At 33.1% G+C, this 23,369-nt stretch overlaps 1 protein-coding gene across 2 annotated transcripts in view; it reads right to left on the bottom strand.

The window, feature by feature from the left end:
• The window catches only part of ck (unconventional myosin-VIIa ck), a 234,346-nt gene that overhangs the window by 80,888 nt on the left and 130,089 nt on the right, over positions 1 to 23,369 (bottom strand). For both annotated transcript variants that reach the window (XM_081769036.1, XM_081769038.1), the window contains exons 4-9: positions 21,796 to 21,942; positions 18,255 to 18,439; positions 12,719 to 12,840; positions 11,309 to 11,565; positions 8,420 to 8,585; positions 7,742 to 7,872 (exon numbers count right to left, since the gene is read on the bottom strand). In XM_081769036.1, coding sequence (XP_081625162.1) covers positions 7,742 to 7,872; positions 8,420 to 8,585; positions 11,309 to 11,565; positions 12,719 to 12,840; positions 18,255 to 18,439; positions 21,796 to 21,942 — 1,008 coding nt within the window. The remainder of the gene's footprint in view (positions 1 to 7,741; positions 7,873 to 8,419; positions 8,586 to 11,308; positions 11,566 to 12,718; positions 12,841 to 18,254; positions 18,440 to 21,795; positions 21,943 to 23,369) is intronic.

Raw genomic sequence — 23,369 nt, 5'->3', positions numbered from 1 at the left:
TAATAATAATAATAGAGCATTCACCTTTGGTGCATGGGGTCCGTGGCTCGATTCCACTTCGCGCCAAGTGAAATTTGAGGTGGACAAATACCGTGTGCATGGGTATGTGTTTTCTTGAGATTTTCCATTTTCCTCCCACTTTCTTCATTTCACCATTTCATTCATCATCATTCTCCCTTAGCGTAGGTGCACAATCGACCAACGTTAAACTAGATATTGCAATTTCAATAATAATAATAATAAAAATTAATTCAACTGAAAGGACTGTAATTTATGTGGACAGCAATTATCATAAATATGCAACCATTATAAAAATAATGCTTTGAGTAGAAAGATAATCCTTTCCAAGTGTTAACGAATGCGCACGAGATAAGACATGTCTCGAGAAAGAGACAAGACGCGCTTTGTGACATCCAAGATAATACGAGGCAAATGTTTTGGACACGAGATAGCTTGTAAAATGTCTCGTCTTGTCTGGAATGTCTCGAAATCAAAAGTCTAAGTTTTAATATTATCTTTCAAGATCTATTCTCTCAGAAGAAGTTCTCTGCCTTAAAATTAATAACGACATTTGTGATTTAAAAAAAGATAAACAATGCCTAAAGTTAATAGTTAACTTTTCGAAAAGAAGCTTCATTAAGGGTGAACCTGAAAGATGTCCACAAACTTCGGGAGGTGATTCGTGACATCAAAAGGAGACAAATGGTCCTCTTGCAGTTTTCGAATTCAGCTTCGTTGTCGAGATACAGGGTTGCCAACTGGTCGTGTTTGAGAAACTCACTGAGAATAAATTCAAGTCCAAGAATAAACTACTACTCATATATTTTTCAGGTCAATTGACTTATACCATGTTGTAAGGTCAAATATTTATTTATGAAGTGTGTACAAAATTCGCCAGGGTCTTTTCTGAGAAAATCGTCGAGAAAAAGTCACCTCCAAGAATAAACTACCCCTTGTAAATTTTTCTAAGAGAAATATCTGATACTGCAATATAGGGTTGTTAATTAAATATTGATTAATGAAAAATAAACAAAATTGTTAAAACCATTTTTGAGAAAATAGCGTTTTTCGATTTTCGGCTGTTTGTAAACCACACTTATTTTAGGTGGTAGGAAAAAATGGAAAAGCTCCTGTAAGAATACTAAGTAAACCCTAAGTTTAAAATTTGGTGTAGATAAGTTGAACGGTATGGCCTCTAGGCGAGTGCATATAAAAGTGTGCCGAACGGACGGACCGGAAGGACGGGTGTCGAAAAGTCACATTTTCGGTATGTAGACGCCATGAAACATGTAAATCCGTTGAAATCTGAATTTGATATTATTTTCACAATCACTATATTTTCTTCTCTCTTTTGTCGCTCGAAAAAGAAAAGCCTAAGTTTACCACAAAAAGCTAGGGAGTTTCTCAAAAAATATTCAATTACAGGGCCACCGCACTAAACTTTTTCAATTCAATTTCTTAACTGTGTTAGGCCGCAGTTGTTACTGAAGTGTGTATTTGGATAATACGAATAAAGTTATCGTATTATTCAAATACATCGAATATCAGATTATCGAATAAAAAACTTCGATTGAAGAAAATCCACACTACAAAACTAACTCACACTTTGAGCACATTTTCATTAGACATATAATAGACAATTAATGCAATCATTGTTTATGAAATATGAAAAAAATCAAATGAGTCACTTTGGGAAAGTCGTTCAAAAAGAACACGTCAAGAGTAACCTACCTCTTGTGAATTGTTTCGAACAATGAGTTAAGATATACTTTTGGTTATTAATGAAATATTTATTTGCGAAATTTGAACAAACTCGCCTGTCGTTCGAGAAAATTGTCGGGGAAATAACCTTGACCCCAAAAATAAACTATCCGTTGTAATTGTTTTTCATAGAAATGACATACTAAAATATAGGGTTATTAATGAAATACTTATTTATGAATTATAAATAAAATTATCCGAGTAATTTTTGAGAAAATCGTGAGGGAAAAATAACTCCCCGAATAAACTATCTCTTGAGGATTCTTTCAGGGTAAGCGAGTTATTCCATATTACTAGGTTTTTAATGAAATATTTATTTCTGAGTACGAACAAAATTGCTTGACTCATTTTTGAGAAAACCGTGGAGGAAAAACACCCTCAAGAGTAAACTACCCCTCGCATATTTTTTCAGGACAAATGAGTTTTGCCATATTGTTCGGTTATTAACGAAATATTTATTTTTGAAATATGAATAAACTCTTTTGAGTCGTTTTTGAGAAAATCGCCCAGACAACACTCCACCAAGAATAAACTACCCCTCGCATTTTTTTAGGACAAACGAGTTATGCCATATTGATAAGTTATTAATGAAATCTTTATTTATGAAATATGAACGAAAACATTTGAGTCCATTTTGAGAAAATCACTGAGAAAAAACTCACCCCCTTAGTATAAACTACCCCTTGTAGATTTTTCTCAGATAAATGCCTTATACCACAAAATAGGGTTGCTAATTAAATATTGATTTATAAAAAAAGAAAGAAAACAAGATCGTTAGAGCCAGTTATGAGAAAATATCTTTTTTCTATTTTCACCGTACAGGAAACTAGCCTTGTTTTGGGAGTAGGAGGGAAATAAAAAAAACTATAGGAAATACTATGAAAATCTTAAACTAAAATTTGGTGCAGATAAGTTGAACGGTATGGCCTCTAGGCGAGTGCACAGAAAAGTGTAGCGAACGGACGGACGAACAGATAGACATGTATCGAAAAATAACTTTTTCGGTGTTAGGGGCTATAATACGTGTAAATTCGTTGAAATCTCAAATTTGATTTTTTTTTTTCGAACACCATACTTTCTTCTCTCATTTGTCACTTCAAAGTAAAAGGAACTCAGAACTACAGATAAAAGACACCTACTTTTACACATAGACATTATTTATTGATTTAAAACTGTTTTAGTTTGTGTCATTTCACTTCCAATTGAAAGGTTTTACAATGATTAACGGCATACCAATGACGAGACGGAAGTTCTCAGGAAGTAAATGCATTCAGAAGTCTAGATTGCATTACAGCTATCAGTCTGTTTTTATTTCTGCAATTGTTAACAGCTGTAATTTCGTCCAAACGCTACATGAAATAATTTTTGGTTGACGTCATTGTGTTACTATTTTAGTATTGTTCTCTTCAGACTTGGTTGAAGTTTTGACTTAACGGTTATACATTTTTTTCTTATTTCATCGTTACACATAAGAATAAAATGTTGTGGTGACTGGATAGATTCGAACCTACGAACATTGAGTTTTTATTCTTCAAACAATTTACCAATGGACCAAGCTTTGTCCTCACGTTAACGTACGGTTACAGGGTTTATTACGATTTAAATAAAATGGCTGGCTGTTAGAGTTTCCTGCCCAAATATTTCGATAAAAAATTTTCATTGCTTCGTACATTGTTTAGATACACATTTTAGGAGAGTGAATTTTGGTGTATATAATAATTTCATGCCAGATAAAAGCTGGATAAGTTTTAATAACATGTTCCATATGTAGTTCTTAATAATAGACTTGTTCGGGATGACGTTCCAAGGTTTAGCATTGACTAGCAGTTTTTGCTATTAATATCCCTTGTAGCAATATTGGCAGTAGACAAAAGTTAGCCCGTGTTAAAGCTTTTTGCTCCTAATTTAGTTATTTTACTTTATTATTTAACGAATATATTGAAAATTGTCAGAGACACGTATGCAGTAATTTATTTCGGGAGGGGTCCGACTTCAATATTAGGATAAATTATAATAAAATTTTAAAAGATAATCCCCAAAATTAGGCTAAATTTACAGAAAAGTTGGGGTTTCAGAGGGGGTCCGGACCCCCTAGACCCACCCCTAAATGCGTTCTTGTTTGTCAGTAACATTTCCTCATTTTGAAACCCTCAAAAACTTCGGATAGACTATATAAAGGAAAACGAGTTATTTTCGATGAAATATCACTTCAAGGAGACGCGTCAGTTTTATTGCACAGTGTGGTATCCCACGTTCACAATGGCAAGAGTTTCTTTCCTCTGATTCTCTGTCATTGTGCTCTATCGAAAGGTTAGGTTTGTAACATATTACTCCTACGAACAAGCATGACTGGCAGATAGGAATACTGAACACAACTCCAGAGAAATGCATGCTGGAACTTACGTTTATAGCTACGCTTTGGTGATTTGCCCTCAAGGTCAATCGAGTGGTAATTCAGTTCCGTCTCTGTTCTTAAGCCATGTTCGTATTACTTCGAACAGTTTTGATAATGAAAAGCATGCCTCTTAATATAACAGACTTCTTTCGCGTAAGAAATCGAAACTCAGTTGGTCAGAGCAACTAGTCTGTAAGAATTAGATTGTTAGTTAGTTAGGAGCCCAGTACGAGTAAGGGTTTTTATTACTATTGTTTTTATCTTTTTTATGTGAGGAAAAATCAAATTGTGACATCGCGATAACAAATGTATTTGATTAGGTAGCTTTGTCTTACCTAAACTTTAAACATCAGTAACCGTCGAAATTATTTCACTAACCGATCACTTACTGAACATTTCAAACACGTCAAACCAGTGGCATAACATGAAGGTTAACCTCTCCTCCGCAGTCCTTAGTTATGCGTCCGTACTTTCAAGGGCGGACTAAGGGCCGGGCGACTGCCCGGGGTGCCATAGAAAGAGGGGCACCAAAACGAGCCTCAAAAAGTAAATTTTACAATGTGCTTTCTACTGACGTTTTTGGTTTATATTCTTGTAAAGTAGTGGCAATTATATGATCTTTTTACATTTCACTATGGAAGAAGAGAGTTTCATAGTACTAAGGGGGCTGTATCGAAAAATTGAGAGATGGCATGTAGAATAAAGAGTGCCGGGAATTAAGTATTGTTTGTTTGTTTGCTTGAGTTTAGCGTTCCACGGTTATGCCTTAATGGGCAAGGGAGATGTGGATACTAATTATAGTGGAATCCGAACCACTTTTATCGTTCAACAGTAATCCACCGGGAATTGGACCCGGTACCACAGAGGGCAGGCGTGCTAGCCACTAGACCAGAGGGGGTGGAGTTGGTATTGTTTATAGCGGGCCATATTCTTTGTGAAGTTTTCCTAGGTAATGGATTTCTTTTTGAAAATGGGTTTAAAACAGGGGCGTCATTTAGGGAGGGCAGGGAGGGGCATTTGCCCCCCCCTGAGTTTGAGATGTATATAGATTTTATCATTAGAATAGTAGTAAATCAGTGAAAAACGCGAAATTTTACTTATATCAAGAGGTCTTGCCCCCGCCCCAAAGCAAAATCTGAAATGACGCTCCTGGTTTAAACTATTAAAAACACTATGATAAAATGTAAAATATAGGCTACTACTAGGGGAAGGGCGCCAAAAAGTCACTTGGCCCGTGTGAAAATTTGGCCTGCTCCGCCCCGGCGTACTTTCTGTATATTTTTTGGCCTTGCAGCTTGTGCGGTCCCCACGCCACATTGTTGCGGGGGCGCTATTTACGCCTAGCTTTCGAACGTAATTCAATAACTGTTTAAGAAATTCTACCATCAGCGTGGAAACGGGAATATATTTTTCTAATAGTCCCATAGAACTTTCACTCAGAACGCCAGATGCAATTTTTCAGAGTGGGCTCTGGCTCATATTCAGAAATAATAATAATAATAATAATAATAATAATAATAATAATAATAATAATAATAATAATAATAATAATAATAATAATAATAAATATGAATGTCTTTGGAGAGCCGAAATTATGTGACACGAATCATTATAGATAGAGCTTTAAGATGAGTGGTCATAGGGGAGGAAAAACAGGATTTTTCTCTCTCTGACTCTCTAACGTTAAGATTATGTGCTGAAGGTAAGAAGCATCATCATTCTACAATAGGTTGCTTTTACGTAGAATATCTATTACTTGAGCTCTCCTCCTTCGGGCAACTTTGCTTATGTAGTAAATTCAAAACAATTTCAATTTAAGACAAATATTTATAGAGAAAATTAAACATTTAATAGGGAAATCTGTTATCAAAATATCCAAACTTTTTTTTTTTTTTTGGTATCGTCATGAGTTTTACACATATGTTACATTTTGATTCTTTCCCAAATAAAAAATAAATAAAATAACCTTAGTGATAAAAATGACAACAGTACTTCCACGGGATTCGAACCGTCTACCTTCGGTATACCAACTCGTTGCTTTATCTAACTGAGCTATTTGCTCTCTTACGTAAGCTGAACCTGTTCTACAGTAAAGACGATTTTTCATTACGATTGGGCTAACAATTCGTCTTTTTCCATAGGTAATTTCCACTATTTGCACTATCTATACGTTAATACTTAGCATAGATTCATATATTTGGAGTTCGCTGATAATGCATATAATAAGACATACTAGAAATATTTCGTTAAAATTTTCGTTTGTAGATCTAATCCACGCTTCTCTCAATGACATAGATGTCGCTGCTTCGTGTTGAACTGCAGAATTCCCTCGCGTTCTTGAAAATTTCCCACTTTAGCAGAGTTGGTAATTCTCGAGATTTCTGTCGATTTAATGTTTTTTGCTTCTAATTTCTTTATTTTAAGCTAATATCTAACACAAATATTAAAAACGGGTTTGTTATTAACCTGTCCTGCTGGGGAAACCTTCCGAAATTTCGAACATATAAAGAAAACGGAGATATTTTCAAAAAACTTCAAAATAAAGAGACGCGTCATTTATTTTGCTCATAGTAGTACAAGAGGTAGGGTTTTTTTTTTTTTTTTTTTTTTTCGGACGATTTTCTCAAACACGACTCAGGACATTTTGCTCATATTTCATATATTAATGTCATTAATATCCTGACAATATGAGAATTTATTTGTTCCGAAAAAAATCTACGAGGTGTAGTTTATTTTTAGACGATTTTCTCAAAATCGGCTCAGCGATTTTGTTCATGTATTTCATTAATAACACTATAATGTTGCGTAAATTACTCCTTAGAAATAAATTTACAAGGAGGTAACTTACTCTTGGGGTGAGTTTCTTTTCAGACTACTTTCTCGTAAACGACTCAGGCGATTTTGTTCATATTTCATAAATAAATATTTAATTAATATTCCTATAGTGTTGCACAAAACTAACTTCCATAAGAATATCAATAATACAAGAGTAAGTTACCCCACTTCATATTTCATCGGGTGAGTTTTTGGTAGTTTTGTGAAAATACGACTTCTGCAATATTATTTTATATACCAATGTTCCATCAGAAAGTCTAACACATTGTATCATCATTTTCTTATGGAAAGTTTACGAGAGATAGTATACTTTTGGAAGTGAGCTTTCTTTGAGCAAAATTTTCCGACAACATTTTATAATTTTGTTCTATTTCACGCGAAAATAATTCATTAATAAATGCAGCACATCAAGATTTAGTTTAAGAAATTAGAGCAAGAAAGTTTATTGTGGTGATCCGTACCATTTATCTAAAATGCTGACAATAGATATAGAATATTCCAAAATTAACTATGAAGCATAGAATTCCTGAACTAATTATCTGCACGACTTTAAAAAAAAAAATACATCTCCTAAAATAATAGTATCTTACAAAGATCTGTCGTATTGTTTTAGGAGATACATTGTTGTTTCTTTTCTTTTAACCATCTGTATAATTATTGTTAGTTCGGTAGTTATTACATATATCTGTAACTTTTGGAAGCATCAGCTATATAAATACAGTATGTATTTACTTGTTATCTAATACTTACCACGGTTTCCCCGTGAGCAAAGATAGTCTTACTAGTAAGAGCATCGATTAAGGCCTGTTTAGGAACACCTAGTAAACCTCCCACTCTCGTAACGTTGGAATGGTCTGGAATCTCGGTTGCATCTAAATTGTCTGCAAAGGTAGAAGAAGCCAAATTAATATATGAACGTGTAAATTTATGTAGCTATAATTCATTAGATTCTCTTAGGTGTTTCTTTAGACATATGATCTAACATCTGCGGCGATGCAAGAAAATATTAACAAATCAGCATCTAATTAAGCCTAAAACGTAGTAACTACTTAAAGATTACATAAAATAAAAGAATATTTAAAAGTTTATACATATAAGCTAAAAACATTATGCTCAGCTTTATTTTAATTTTCTCTTGTATCTCCTATTAATCAAATTTTATTATTCATGTATATTTGATGAAAGATTTTTTTTTCTTTTTTCTTTTTCAGTATTTCATGTAACACTGCTATAACTCATCATGAAACTAAACCAATGTAAAATCAGATAAGGTTTATTTAAAGACTGTTCATCTTCTCTTGGTATTTCATCACCTTTTTACGTCGAATTTGCTTTGCTACGAAGTATAGCTTGAAGTACCAAAAACTAAAGAAAGAAAGAAAAATAAAAATAAATATTAAACCTCATAGTTTGGTATAGCCTACTTACCTATCACAGCTGCTTTGTATTTGATATTTCCCATATGTAACAACGCTGCGAGTAATTTTAAGATTTCCCATATTTCCTGGTCGGAAAACATAAGAACCTTCATTGCTGATCTAATATCAGCAAATTCCGCGGCGTCATCTCGTCCCTCGCATGTAACGCTACCACCCTGCAACATAAATAATCCCTTATATAGTTGAATGTTAAAAATAAAAGTAAAAAAGGAAACAAATGAATGTTGTTGTTTTTGAATAGTAAGGTAAAATTCAGTTTACTATAGCTACATGCAAAATTGCATAAAATTAGAGTCTGGTTTATTTTTGTCATTTAGAGCTCAGAGCAGGAAAGAATTTTAAAAAAAATAATAAAATAAAATATCTAATGTACTTCTCTAAGCAATAAGCTCCGATAACCTTTCAGTAGGGTCACACACACAACATTGCAATTATAAACTTAATATTGCAAACTGACAAGGACATTATCACGGAAACGACACCCCAACGAAGACTGACAAAATAGAGATCACCTGCTAGCACGTAACACCTTGTCCAAACATTGAAGAAGTGCCATTGTTAAATAAATTAAGTAGGATTTTTTTTTTATTATTATTACAAATGGTTTCCTTGCATACTGGATATCAGAAATTACAAAAATTAAGTTATTTGAATATACGACAGTTTTTAAAATTGTGCTTTATTTGATATTAAATGCTATTACAACTATTGTATTGGTATTGCCATGAGATATGATATTAAAATAATAATGTACCAACGAGATTATCCCCCGGCTGAAAGCCAAGTTGTTATAAATGCAATATTATGAATAGTACCTAGTTTGTACATTTTAAGTTGAATCTGTTATAATTTATATTAATGTAATTTTAAATACTAGTTATAGAACAATAAACGTTAAAAGTATTGAAGCTGATCAAAGAAATTATAAATGGTTTTACTTCAATTTATGTCAATCGAATCCATGATTATGATATGAAATTTGACATATATACATAACTCTGCTTTTTACGAGCATATTGTTGCCTGTGCTTTTAATCATAACTAACAATTTGTCAGCGTAAATTTTTGTTAATTTTATTACGAGGGTCATTTAACTCGAACTGGCAACACTGACACGATTGGATTTTCGTGTTGGCAGGAGACAAATGACGAACGTAGTGTGTTCCGTGGATGTGTACGAATCAGTTCAACACTGCTGCTGTCCCATATTACGGTATGTGTATGTGTGGATAGTAGACATTGTTAAAATGATTGTTGTGTGAAATACCGCCCTAACGCAATGTTCACGCGTGCAGAACAGCATGTGTTTATTAAATTCCAGGTGACACGAGGCTGAAATGCTAGGACGATTCACAGAGGATTAGTAGAGGCCTGTAGTGAAACTGGTCTACCGTATCGGACAGTGGTGAGACAGGTTGCAGCATTTCAGGAGGGACGACAGTCAACAGACGAAATGCACGATGGAGGGCATATGCCAACGGCTACGGACGAAATTCATCTTGCAAGACTACGGACACTGCTTGACGGTGATTGGCGCTGGACTTTAGTGAATTGGCGCAGGAACTGGAAATTTCTTCCGGATTAATATTCCGCATGCTAACACAAGATCTTGGCATGAGGAAAATTGCAGTCAGATGGGTACCCCATGCTCTGACCGAGGTTCAAAAGTGGCATAGGTGGGAATGTGTGCGCTACATCTTCAACGTTACAATGAGGAAGGTGATGACTTCTTGCACAGCATTATTCCAAGTGACGAAACATGGGGAGATCCTACGAGCCTGAATTGAAACGTCAGTCGAGTGAATGGCGCCACCCAGAATCTCCACGACCGAAAAGCTTAGGCAAGAGCCAGCAAACGTGAAAGTGATAACGATAATGTCATACGACCACGAAAGCATTATCCTGTCACATCAAGTTCCACCGGGCGTTACCATCAATGCTGCAAACTATACTTCATACCTCAGTCACCATTTGCGATCAGCATTGCGGCGCAAACGTCCACATCTCCTGGAGTCTGGACCAATTCTCCTACACGAGAATGCCAGATGCCATACAGCCAATCCAGTACAGACTCTGTTACGACGATGGGGTTGAGAGGTACTGGAGCATCCGCCATACTCTCCGGATATGAGTCCCTGCGATTTTGATCTTTTCCTAAAAATGAAAGAACCTCTCAGGTGCAAATGTTTCAGAGACATTCCCAGCATTGTTCGTGCCTTACAAAGTGGGGCTTTGACAGGTATTCAACGGTTACCAGACATCTGGCGAAGGGTTCAACAGGCTGGCGGAGACTACATCGAAGGACTGTAACCTTCTTGAGGTGGGTGATTCACTACATTCCATTTCACAACTATGTTGCTATTTCGAGTTAAATGACCCTCGTATTTGGTAGATTATTTTATAAAATAATACAGCAGAAGAGAGTGTTAGGATTAATGCCTTAGTTTTTGTGTGCATGGTCCCAGGTTTTTTCCGAGTGGAAATACTAAACCCCAGATAACTACACAATTATGGTTCGAACCACATTTTAAGTCGAAGTTCCGCTTCAAATCGCCTTGCTACTGAAAAAGACCATTTAACTCCAATCAAACCAAACCAGTGTTATGCGCATATACGACCACGAAAGTACTTCATTTTGAAAGAAACGAAGTAGCTAGCGTACATTTAACTTTGATGCCTTATTTTAAAGTAATCATACATGTTTAGTACAATGTGTCTATAAATTTTGAGGCTGAAAGAATTCTGTTTACTCTAAAATCATATTACACTTTCGCCAATTTCCTTTAAACTGAATCAGAATATATGTACTAAAAATCAAGTTACAGATATTCTACATATATATATATATATATATATATATTCTTTGCCTTTAACTTACCCCAGTCAAATATCTATACTGTGAAGCATCCTGTAAATCTAATTTCTGCTTTTCTTCCTTTCCTAGACCTGCTAACATACAGTAAAATATATGATAATTTCGTTCATCTGTACTTTGAGAAACTATTCGCGATTTCTCCAGAAGATACTGTTCTATTTTGGCTCCTTCGATTACACCTTGTTTGTTGAAATGAATGTCAATGTATTTGCCGAATCGTGAAGAGTTGTCGTTTCTAATTGTTTTGGCATTTCCAAACGCTAAAGAAAAAAATGTATTACATTAGTTTCCTTATATACTACAATAGTAAATGTTTTTATTATGTGTTAAACAATAACATTTTTTTACTGTTTTAATTAATGATAGCAAGTAAAGACTTTTTCAAATGATTACAAAAAACTTATTTTCTTACTGCAGAGCTGAAAACTACCTTAATATATAACAAGAAAGAACCAACAGATGAATTGCAGAAATTAAATGCACTCTCTAAACTAACGTTCAATGTATCTACACTGAAAGCTAAATGGAAATTATTATAAACGCAAGTGAATGATTATGGCGAAATGATAAAGTAAAAGAAAAGGGAGTCTCCAAGGAAATATAGGCACTCAATACTGGTTTACCACAAATCAAATATGGTCAAGGAAAGAGCTTGTAATTTGACCAAAACGTCATCTTTCAATTATTATGACCTCCACGAGCTGCTGATAGCAAATCTCATAACATCTACCGTCTATCTATCTAATAACATATATGGGCACAGCGTATATCATAATTCCATTAATTAAAAGCAACCAATACAAACGGAGCAGAAAGAAGCTTAGCTTTAGATGAAAAAAAAAAGAAAAAAAATCAGCAGGAGACGAACGCATTGCATCGCAGCGAGTTACGTACTTTCTCCTTTCAATATGCTAGAAACAGCAGCGTCGCAATCATTTTATGTACAAGTGAACACGGAATGCTTTGCGTGCTTCTGCTGATATTGTTCTTCTATCTGGCCACCTACACTACTTGACCTAACCTATTATGATTTTTTTCCCTCTTGGGTCTCATCAAAGATTTCGTATACAATCGTTCTGTATTACATGAAACATTACTTGGAGTTGAAGAAAAGAACCATGGCTGCAATTGCTACTAGTACTACTACTGGCGAACATATGTTACTAAACGTATGAAAGAATCTCTGCTACAAATGAAAAGAACGATACATCGAGCGTGTAGAATATTCTACAAAAACTGATTTTTTTCCATCTTATAAAGTTTCTATTCCTACTACGGAAATATAAAACGATAAAGTGAAAATTCTAAGCCCTAAACTTTTGAAAAATAACTTAAGAAATGCTATATGCGTATATATGAAGTTTCAGAAATCAGAAACATTTATAATATTCTAATGAATTCATAAATACGAACCTTCAAGGATTGGGTTAGCTTCAAGTATCTGTTGCTCGATCCACGAGTGTTTCCCACTAATCGCAGCCAAATACTGAAGAATCAGTTTTGTGCTTTCTGTTTTACCTGCTCCACTTTCGCCACTAAAATATCACAAAATATTTATTTAGAAACATAAAGAAACATAAACCTGAAAATATATATAAATGTAATACTGAAATAGGACATTGAAATTGTCCTACATAATTAGAGTTATATATAAATTGACTAAACAAAATACTAAATTGAATCACACTTATTATATTGTGATATCTATATTTATTTTTCATTATGGACGGATATGCATACTCTAACGTAGAAGCATCACAGAACAACATATTTATCTATCTACCTATAATTAACAGAAATGATTTTTATATATCTATATAACTTGGATAACTTCGAGATGGGGAAGAGCGTATAGTGTTCACCAATGATCAGTCATTTGAACAATAATCACACAGACAAATAATTAGTAAGCTGAAGGATTTTTCATAATAATCTTATAAGCAATTTTATGACTTCGTCTGAACACAAGAAAATAACGTTAGTTAGTATTAATGTTAATAATACTTGCATAACTTAATGTGATAATATTAACTTATGAAAATATATTAGTAAACTATAAAACTAATTAACGATTTTATACGTTTGTTACTAATGGTCGAGCCAATAAGCCCCTGTACACTGCATGTTTTCGGTTCCTCTCTCCGTTCAAAATAGATGCTGTCCGATTATATGTGCTATGAAATAATTAGGAATCATTTCCGTTAGGCAAAAGAGTTACTCTGATGGGTATAAAATGTAATGAGGATTTATTGAATTATACAGAGTTTTAGTCCAAAATAGGTAGAAGCATAAAAATAAGACACTTTATATACAAGCGGATAAATGTCCTTGGATTTTTGCAAAGCATGTAGATTCCGGAATATATGTTCAATGGACAAGATCACAAGTATTGTGAAAACAGTGCCGCCTTACAGCGATGAGGAAATATTGCATGAAACCATATTCTAATTCAATGAAGAGTCTCAATTCATTTTAGAATTTTCCAAACACTCCACTTAACTTGACTGGAATGACTTGATACCTATGAAACGTTGAAATCATTGAAACTTATACATGTGTATGTTTCTTATATGTTTTGTGATATGTTGACAGTATTCATTATTAAAGAAAAAAAATAGCTACTGCCTTCTGCTTTTAACTACGTAAACACTTGTTACGGTATTTTTGCCTATAGTTTCTAGGTCTGCCAGAGGCCAAAATATTATTATATTTAAGGTACAGGAAATGATCTCAAAAAGGTCGGAAAAAAATAACGATTCCGGTGTGATTGTGGTCATATGGAATGTATATAGGATCCACGACGAAATCAACAGATGGTCACAGAAATAGAAATGAAATTTTCTGAAGCAATTGTGTAAGTGCAAAGTCAATTTAATAGCATTTGAAAAACTAAGATGGTATGGATCAGGGAGAATAGCCAAACACAATTACATAGTGTTTATGTAATTACATAGTCTATACGATGGAATTAGAAGAACGGGCCAGGGAGAAAGATCACACGATCACAGAAGAATTAAGACTAATTTATAGTTTACTACAATTTGAATCCATCAACCGTAGTATATTCCGAGTAAGAATTACGTTTTAGGTACACGTTGAAACCGAAGGAAAAGAAGACCATCACAAAATATGAAACTCTGGAAAATATACATAACAAACTTCCAAAAATGGAGTGATTTTCTTTAGTTTAATGTCCCACGGTTATGCCTTCTAGGAGAAAGGAAACAGATGATTGAGGAAAGTGAATAATTGAAAAAAAAAATGTGCTCTCTCACCGGGAATCGAACCCAGAACTACGTGCACCAAAGGCACACACGCTAGCCACTAGACCCGCGGAGAGGACTAACAAGCTTCCAAAATTAAGATTATTTGATAATAGGAAATTCTGGCGAAAATGCTTATGCTTACACTTCACGATGTTACAAATGAAAGCAGTTAAAACCTTAAAACATTTTGAGATACGACGCAAAATGCTAACAGAGACTTCCATCTAGAAAACTGCATACAGAAACATGGAAAATGTAGAGATCAGGTAACGTTAGCGAAGCAAGCATTTGCTAACATATACACGGTACGCAATATTAGTAATTGAAGTTAGAAACTGCAGAGGATCAACCTGTGATTTAGACCACTATATCTATTCAAAGCAATAGTTTGAAAGGGAATAGGAAAGGTACAAACAGTTGAAATGTAAAAGGCAAATAATGAAACACAATTAAATTCAAAACTGTATCGTAATAGTAACACATATAGTACAAAAAAGGGCACTTGAACTGAAGGAAGCCGACGAGAAAGAACATACAAAAGAATATGGGGACAACTAATAGAAACTACCTTAAAATATGAAGCGAAAGAAGCAATAGAGGAAAGAAAAATGTAAGAAATTAAAATTGTCTTGAGGATGAGTGCAAATCACTTTACAGAAGTAAAATAATGCTGGAAAGAAAACTACAATGAGAGACCAAGAAATTTTTTACATAATAACAAGAATTAAGGAGACAATCTAATACAGCATGCAGAAAAACAAAGTAAATATAAAAATGAAAAACAAATAGGTAAACAAAATGAAAGGATATATATTTTATGGGGCAACAGATAGATTGAAAGAAATATTCAACCAAAAATGAAACAATACCAGAATAAAAAGGGTAAAATTCAAATTAAATTTTTAAAAAAACAACAAAAAAGTGACCGCATTTGTAAATAACTTTGTAGAATGATTAAATTCAAAAGAAAATAAATCCAAGGTACAGAAGAAAGAAACGAAATAGACGAGCACCAAAGAAAGAGTGCAATTACTAACCAGAAAAGAAAGATAAAGTAATGCATATGCACAGAAAAATGTCAGAAGAATAAAGTAGCAGAATTCATTAAGTACTAATAATGAAAGTAGGATAAACAGAATTTGGAGTGGACACAGTTTCACTTATTTAGGAAACATAGATACAGGGAATAATACGATTATAAGTATACTACACACAACAAAAGCGGAAAACAGAGCGTTATTTGCTAATTTATATTCATCTTCAAATATTTAAAACTTTATCTATTAAGAAAAAATATATCAGTGAGCGCAAATAATAACTAGCACGTTGCGCAAACTGATAATAAATCTATGAATACCAAAAGGAATGCTTGATAGTTGGACAATTGGAATTATTTACTTTATTTAAACGGAAAGGAGACAAAGCAGTATGTGAAAATTACAGACGTTGACATTACTGTACAGTATATATTATACAAGATACTGAGAGAAACGGTACAAAAACTAATGTAATTAATTTTTTACTTTCCATCAACTTCTCACGATTATGGCCTTGAGACTAAAGAAAATGGTTGACTAATGAAAGTGAACGTTTATGGAAGTGTTGGTGGAACGAGAATTTGAGAGGAAATGGAATAATCTCGAGACTCGAGAAAATCCATGTACACGATGTTGTTGATATTAACTCACATGGTCTGGTCTCTCACACTGCAGGTGAGCACTTTACCTCCGAACCACTATATCTCCCTCAGGAATAGTACAAGACAGACCTAAATTATGAAATTGAGAAACTGAGTGAAAATACCAACGTGGATACTGTCAAAACAGAAATACCAACAACCTAATCTTTATAATGAAATAAATGACCAAGAACATTATTCTGATTTACGGGTATATATTTTATTCGTAAACTACAAAAAAGCATTTAAAAGTACAGACAGAAAGATCCTATTAAAGGAATATGAACAAAATGAGCAAAGCAAGAAAACTAAAAAGCCTAGATGAAATGACAATGATCAAATCAAAGTCTAAAATCAGAATTGGTGACCAGCTTACAAAGAGTTTTGGCACCAATATAAGAGTTGTTCTATTTAAAATAGTATTACACTAATAAAAATAGACAAAAAAGACCAGCGAGGTACTATATTTACTAAATCCAATTAGATATGCGCACACCAACAGTAGCAAAAATTAGAACAAAACTGAACAATAATTCGAACAGTTGGAAAGAGAGACAAAGGAAATGGGATTAATAGCAAATCAAAATAAAAGAAAATTTATAATATCGACCTCTGAAGCAAAAAGAAAGCTGTGTAATTTTAGCATAGGATATACTGTGCACATACACGACAAAATACAAGCAGGAAGTAAGATATATTTCGTTAATACCCATATATACAAAAGTTAAGCCATATCAAGAAATACGAAACTGCAGGTACATAAGATACTGGAAAGCCTTCTTATCATATATAATGAGGCATAAACCTATAACAACGAATAAAAATGATTTTAGAACAGAAAATACAATATCGTGCATGTTCTATGGACAAATCAGTAAAAGAAATACATAGAGGAAGATATAATGAAAAGCTAGAAGTGATAATTACAGGACAGAACATTATACGTTTAATCAGATATCAAACAATTGAATGGCTAGAACACGTGAAACAGGCAATATTGAAGATAATATTGAGGACAAATACCATTTTGCAGGAGAGAAATTGAAAAGTTATTGAGAGCGGATGATAATCTCTCAAGAAGTGAATAAATGACATTATGGAGGATTTAAAGCGAATAAAAGTAAAGAAATGGAAATAACTAACTAGCGCTAAGAAAAATAGAGGTTGCTCGTAAAGGAAATTAAAGCTTATCCCGAGATATAGGCCGAGAAGTATATCAATTCGAAGAATATGGTCTGGAAATGTATACAGGGTGTTACATAAATGTGTCACAATATTTTGGGAACAAATTCCTCACATCAAAATAATTTTAAAAAATCATATGGACCTGTGTTCAAAAATGAATAGTTTCGGAGTTATAGGGTGCCGAGAACGTGAAATAAGTTAACTTTAAAAGTTCCTAGCTACACTACTACGGGACAATCGTAGTCGGGTCAAGACATCACTTCAGGAACTGGTATGTAAACTATCCAAATATCCTTGTTTAAGAATGCTCCAGTACTTGCACACCAATTTTTATTAGAGAGGTAGGTGGAGAGTGATCAAGTACTCCCAGATAGCCTCTAAAAAATGATTGTGCAAGTACTGGAGGTTCTAAAAGATGGAGTATTTGGATAGTTCACATACCAGTTCCTCAGTGATGTCTTGACCCGACTACGATGGGTCTCCCATAGTAGTGGAGCTATGAACTTTTAAAGTTCACTTATTTCACGTTTTCGGCACCCTATAACTCCGAAACTTTCCACTTTTGAACACAGGTTCATATGAACTTTTTTTTTCTTATTTTGATGTGAGGAATCTGTTCACAAAATATTGTGACCCATTATGTAACACCCTGTATTAATTCAAGTAACATTTTTATCTAAATTACTCTCATGTAGTGAAGAAGGACATTCTTTTCAGTATAAGGAAGAAAATTACTGGAGTTAACGTTACTGCTAAACATTAATTGGCTTGTAAGTTAATTATTTTAAAAACCAATTTAGCTCTAGCTTAATAAACTTACCTTATTACTATACACTGATCTGCTCCATATCGTTTCATATGAGTGTAACTATTGTCTCCAATGGCAAATATGTGCGGTGGTAGTTCTCCTATTTTCCTATCTTTGTAAAGTTTAATTTGCTCGGCCGTATAAATGGGCAGTATTTGGTATGGATTAACAGCCACCAAAATCGAACCGGTGTATGTCTACGAAGAAAATAATATTGATACACATTATAGCTAACTCTAAACACTAATAAATTTACACTAAAAACCAGAACAGATACTAAAAACCTATTCCACTGTTTCTCAACCTATTTCGTATCACGACTCTTCTTTGATCTTATCTTATTACAAGTGACCCCCAGAAGTAATTTCTGGCTTGTAATGAACTTTTTGATTGTTGCTGCTTATCGCTTGTGAAACCTAATGAAATTACATCAGGCTCAGGTTTCGAACTAGCCTTCATCTTGAGTTGTATTTCAATATTAGTTTTTCACTAGTCTTATTCTTCTTTTGTTCCAATTGTTTTTTTTTTCAAAGATTCTTTGTTTTAAATGTTTCCTTAATATTCTCTCCTGTAATTGACAGTAAACATGGAAATAAAATAAAACATATATATTAAAATATTCCAATATAAATTCCAAATATTCTTTCACTACTAGATCTAATTATGTTTTTCCTTGTCACAGTCCTTCGCGCGCCCATGTATTTCTTTCGCGACCCTTTAGGGGTCCAGACTTTCAGGCTGAGAAACCCTAGTTCATTCGAATTGAATTTCATACACAAACTTACAACAATCTTCAGGAAATTTAATTTGATACAATAGACTTCAAAGAATCTTCAAGAAACTATTTTCTTCCTGTTTCTATATACTTATTTTGGAAAATACATACCGTATTTACTCAGATATAAGCAGCCTTTGAATATAAGAGTCCCTTAAAAATTTGTTTTGGTTTCGAGAATACATTTTAAGAAGACATAGTCATTCATCATTGGCTGCAAAACCAGTGACTTCTTATAAATATACTTCCAAATAGAAATACTGGTAATAGCTCTATCCATTCTGGAAAATATTATGCTTATTTACTGGAAAATTATGATCTGAAAACTTAAACAATCGAAAACGAAACTTTACGCAGTCAAAATTTTCATATCAGTTATTGATTATGATTTATTATAAACAACAGTTTAGAAAGCATCTACTGATACCTAAAGGCGTTTCTGCCATTTGTCCAAAACGTAGTAAATGATCATAAATGACCCTCAAGAATTTTAGCCTATATTTTGGAAAGAAAAAGTTTATATTCGAGTAAATACAGTATACGAATTTTGCTTAGAAAATACTGTTAAGACGCCAATGCAATGCATAATCTTTACTAATGAGTGAATACTTTTGATAACAATTGTGCACAATATCGCAGTCAAATGGAGTAAAATTTATATGCAAATTTAAAAAACGTGCTCTATTTTATATCTACACTGTACATACAGAGACTATTGAAAAACGTCGGTATTTTCATTCCTATGAGAATATAAAAGACTGCAAACTTGGCAAATTTCGTTTTGAATGAAAACCGCTAAAATGTTCATCATCTTGTACCGAAATTCAAATAATTTTCTTACTTTAGATATGGCAATGTTCTAAATTCCAGTACTTCGTCCAGTGTACATAAATAAAGTCATTTATTTTAACTATAATTTTTTACTTCCTGATGAGTCTCAGTGCTTTAAATGAAATATATTCAAGAAAGTTACTTGTTCCTCTCCATACAAGTCTGCAAGTTGCTTGCATACTAGCAACATCTCTTGGCGCCAGCGCAGCTAGCGATACTTATTAGTCTGACCGTGAGTTATTAGGAATTAACGTGACTAATAGACTGAGACGTCTTGTTTTTACAATAATAGTGTGATTTTTCTTAAGTAAGGATGAAAAAATCATGGTTTGAACTTTAATGCAAATAAATATGTGTACAGATAATTTTAAAATTAGTGTATGATATATTGTTAACTTTAATTTTATAAATCAGAAAGTATATTTGAGACATTCCTATACAGAGTATTTCAAAACAACACCGACAATGTTTGGGAGGTGATTCCTGACACCAAGATTTTTATTGAGAGAGTTTGGTTATGGGCATATCATTTGAAGTACTCTCCAACTACCTCTATAAAAATTGTTGCGGAAGTACCACAGGATTCTGAAACTTAGATCTTTGGATAGGAACATACTATTTTCTAAGTGAAGTCTTGACCTGACTACGGTAGGTCCCATAGTTTTGGGGCTATGGACCTTTAAAGTTCATTTTTACATGTTTTCGGCAACCTGTAACTCCGAAAGGAAGCATTTGTGCAGTCAAGCTGGTCTATATTTTCTTCTTATCTTGGTGTCAGGAATCACCTCCCAAACGTTGTCGATGTTGTTTTGAAACACCCTGGATAGTTGATCGACCTTATTTACATTACTGTTTATTTCTATAGAATTTAATTCCATTCATGTAAGACATGAAATTTTAAAGGAATCCTAACTAACTACTAAGTGTTTTGATCAGAGATCGAACTAGTGACAATATCTACACGCAGCATTTGTGGTAGTTTTCGACTACCCTGAAGTTCTATGTTAATATAACAAAATACAACTCGTCTAACTTGAAATGTCTTTATTGAAGTAGCATAACATTCCACTAAGTTCTTCTCTAAATGTAACATAAGAAGAAAGAAAAAACACGAAAAATTACAGATATAATCTTTAAAAACTGATTAAAGCACAGAATTTAAAAAGTTACAATTGAAAACAAAAATATTAAAGTAAAATCTCTCTTATTTCAAATTTTAATTTAATTTTAACCAGACCACTAGTAATCCCTGAGCATGCTGTTCTACCATCTACTCAAGTCAAGTTCTGAATTTAGGACAAAAAAATGCGAGTTTTGAACTTAGGAGGAATAACTTAGCATAATTAAAGAAAAAATACGGTATCATTGGGAAGTCAAGTTGATGTTTTAAATTATTGTATAAATCAATCATGTTATCTAAATAACGTATTTGTCATCCTTATGGCATATATTGTAGAACATAAATAACTACTAAACAAATGACAGTGATTTTTATTCCTTAAACGTAAATAAAAATATCTTCATGTATTTAAGACATTCATTTTAGTTTAAAACTGAAATCGATAAAACAACTCTTGTGGATTTTGAAATTTTTTTCGTCTTAATTTTGTAATTTATAATGAAATGAGTACTTTATAATACAATACTATGAGAAGTTTGTCAGTGATGCGTGTGTCACAAAAGTTAATATTATATACTGAAAAGTGTTATCAGATGAAGAGAAGACGGTATTGCAACTCTAGATAACAACATTAAACGTAAATATATAATAAGCTTCAACAACAACTTACTGTAATGTTAATGTAAATTACATTTACATTACTGTATTGTAATGTAAATTAAATTTATATTGTTAAATTCTAGCACAAATCAAGGGCATCATAATGGATTATTAAAGTTTTAATCGTGCCATAAATTCCATTTTATGATAAATTTATTACAACTTACATAAATAAGATTCTCATTATATCGAATAAGAAGGTTCCGAAGAATCCCAGCCTCATGAAGGTCACCTAGGGAAATCATATCCTCCACCCCCTGCACCGAGGTTGGGTGCATAGCCTTGATACGTCGCTCTGGTGTCAGCCATTGTTCCTGAAAAAAATTGATCAATTAGTTGGTATTTCATTGAATGACATTATTACGACAGAGGATACTGAGAAATGTACAGTTAAGATAAACACAAAAATATTACTTAACCATATGTCTTTTAAAGTAGTCCACAGGTAGGATATTGTAAATGCCTAGAATTCCATATAGTTTTGAAAATAAAAACAAGAGAGGTAGTAGCAGGTAGAGCTTAGGGCTTTATAAAGCAAGAAAAATGGTTAGTTTCTTTTCAACATGACTGTACTCCTTAAATATTGAAAAAAAAAATTGAACTTTACACTACTGCGCTGATAATCGTGCTTTCGATGAAGATTACCCTTGTGTTTCAGAAAGTATAGTCTTGCTAATTAAAGACTGTGTGTACAGACCAGTTGTTACTTAAGAATATTAACTGGTCCCCACTGCAGTTGTTTAACTTGCTTTCAGGTGTTTCTTATCTACCTATCTATATCTATCTATCCATCTAGTTAACTATTAGAAATAAATTGTATACAATATCCAGGAAAAACATATCTTCATACTAAAGTCTTATTGAAACATTTCATTAGTTTTGATGGGTTGACAACGTTAAATAAGTTAATCGGTGATGGTGAAAAAATTCTAATTGCAGAAGCATATGCTTGCCGATCAAATATGCCTTAATTTAAAATATTTAAAAAAAAAAAGATACATTTCGTCAAAGTGGCATCAATAAATTATTTTGATTGATCTTCTATTTCTCTATTATTATTATTATTATTATTATTATTATTATTATTATTATTATTATTATTATTATTATTATTATTATTGATCATTGTTTCCGACCCAATGGTTAACTGGTTACGACTGAAGTGCCTCAACCCTCAACTACAGGTTTACATATCCACACTGTGATTCCGCCATCTTGGTTTGAAAATACTGATTAAATAATTTTTCCATTATTATTTTTTTTTATTATTGTTGAATCAGGCTCTTCCCTTTCTTTCATTGACAGCATTTCAAGAACCAGTATTACAAAAATACGAGGTAATAAGTAACGTTTATAAGCTACAGCTCGGAAATCTTTTGCAATTTTCCATAAATCAGAAAAAAGCTTTTTCTCAATTTCGGATTATCTTTAGCATATTTGATATTATCTTTGTTTATTATTATTCATTTTGTTAAATTTAGGATGGAGTTATCACGAGGACTTTCGCTATTTTACTTTAGAAACAGTAGCACACTTTATAAAAATTCTTCATTCACAAATATCCTCGCTCTTTTATTTCTTAATCAACTATTTTTCAGCAGAGAGATTATAAATATTAACATTTTTTTCCTTTCTTAGTTTCAAACTTGCTCCAGGAAACGTATTATGCTCATGCTTGAATCATTACTTGTTTAAAGCAGCATACCTAATAATGTAAAATATTGAATATGGATCACAGTTT

This window comes from Thermobia domestica, chromosome 8 (assembly GCF_964235325.1).
Source record: "Thermobia domestica chromosome 8, izTheDome1.hap1.1, whole genome shotgun sequence".
NCBI lineage: Eukaryota > Metazoa > Arthropoda > Insecta > Zygentoma > Lepismatidae > Thermobia > Thermobia domestica.
The sequence above is the reverse complement of the archived record's forward strand: the minus strand, read 5'-3'. Positions and strand labels throughout refer to the sequence as shown.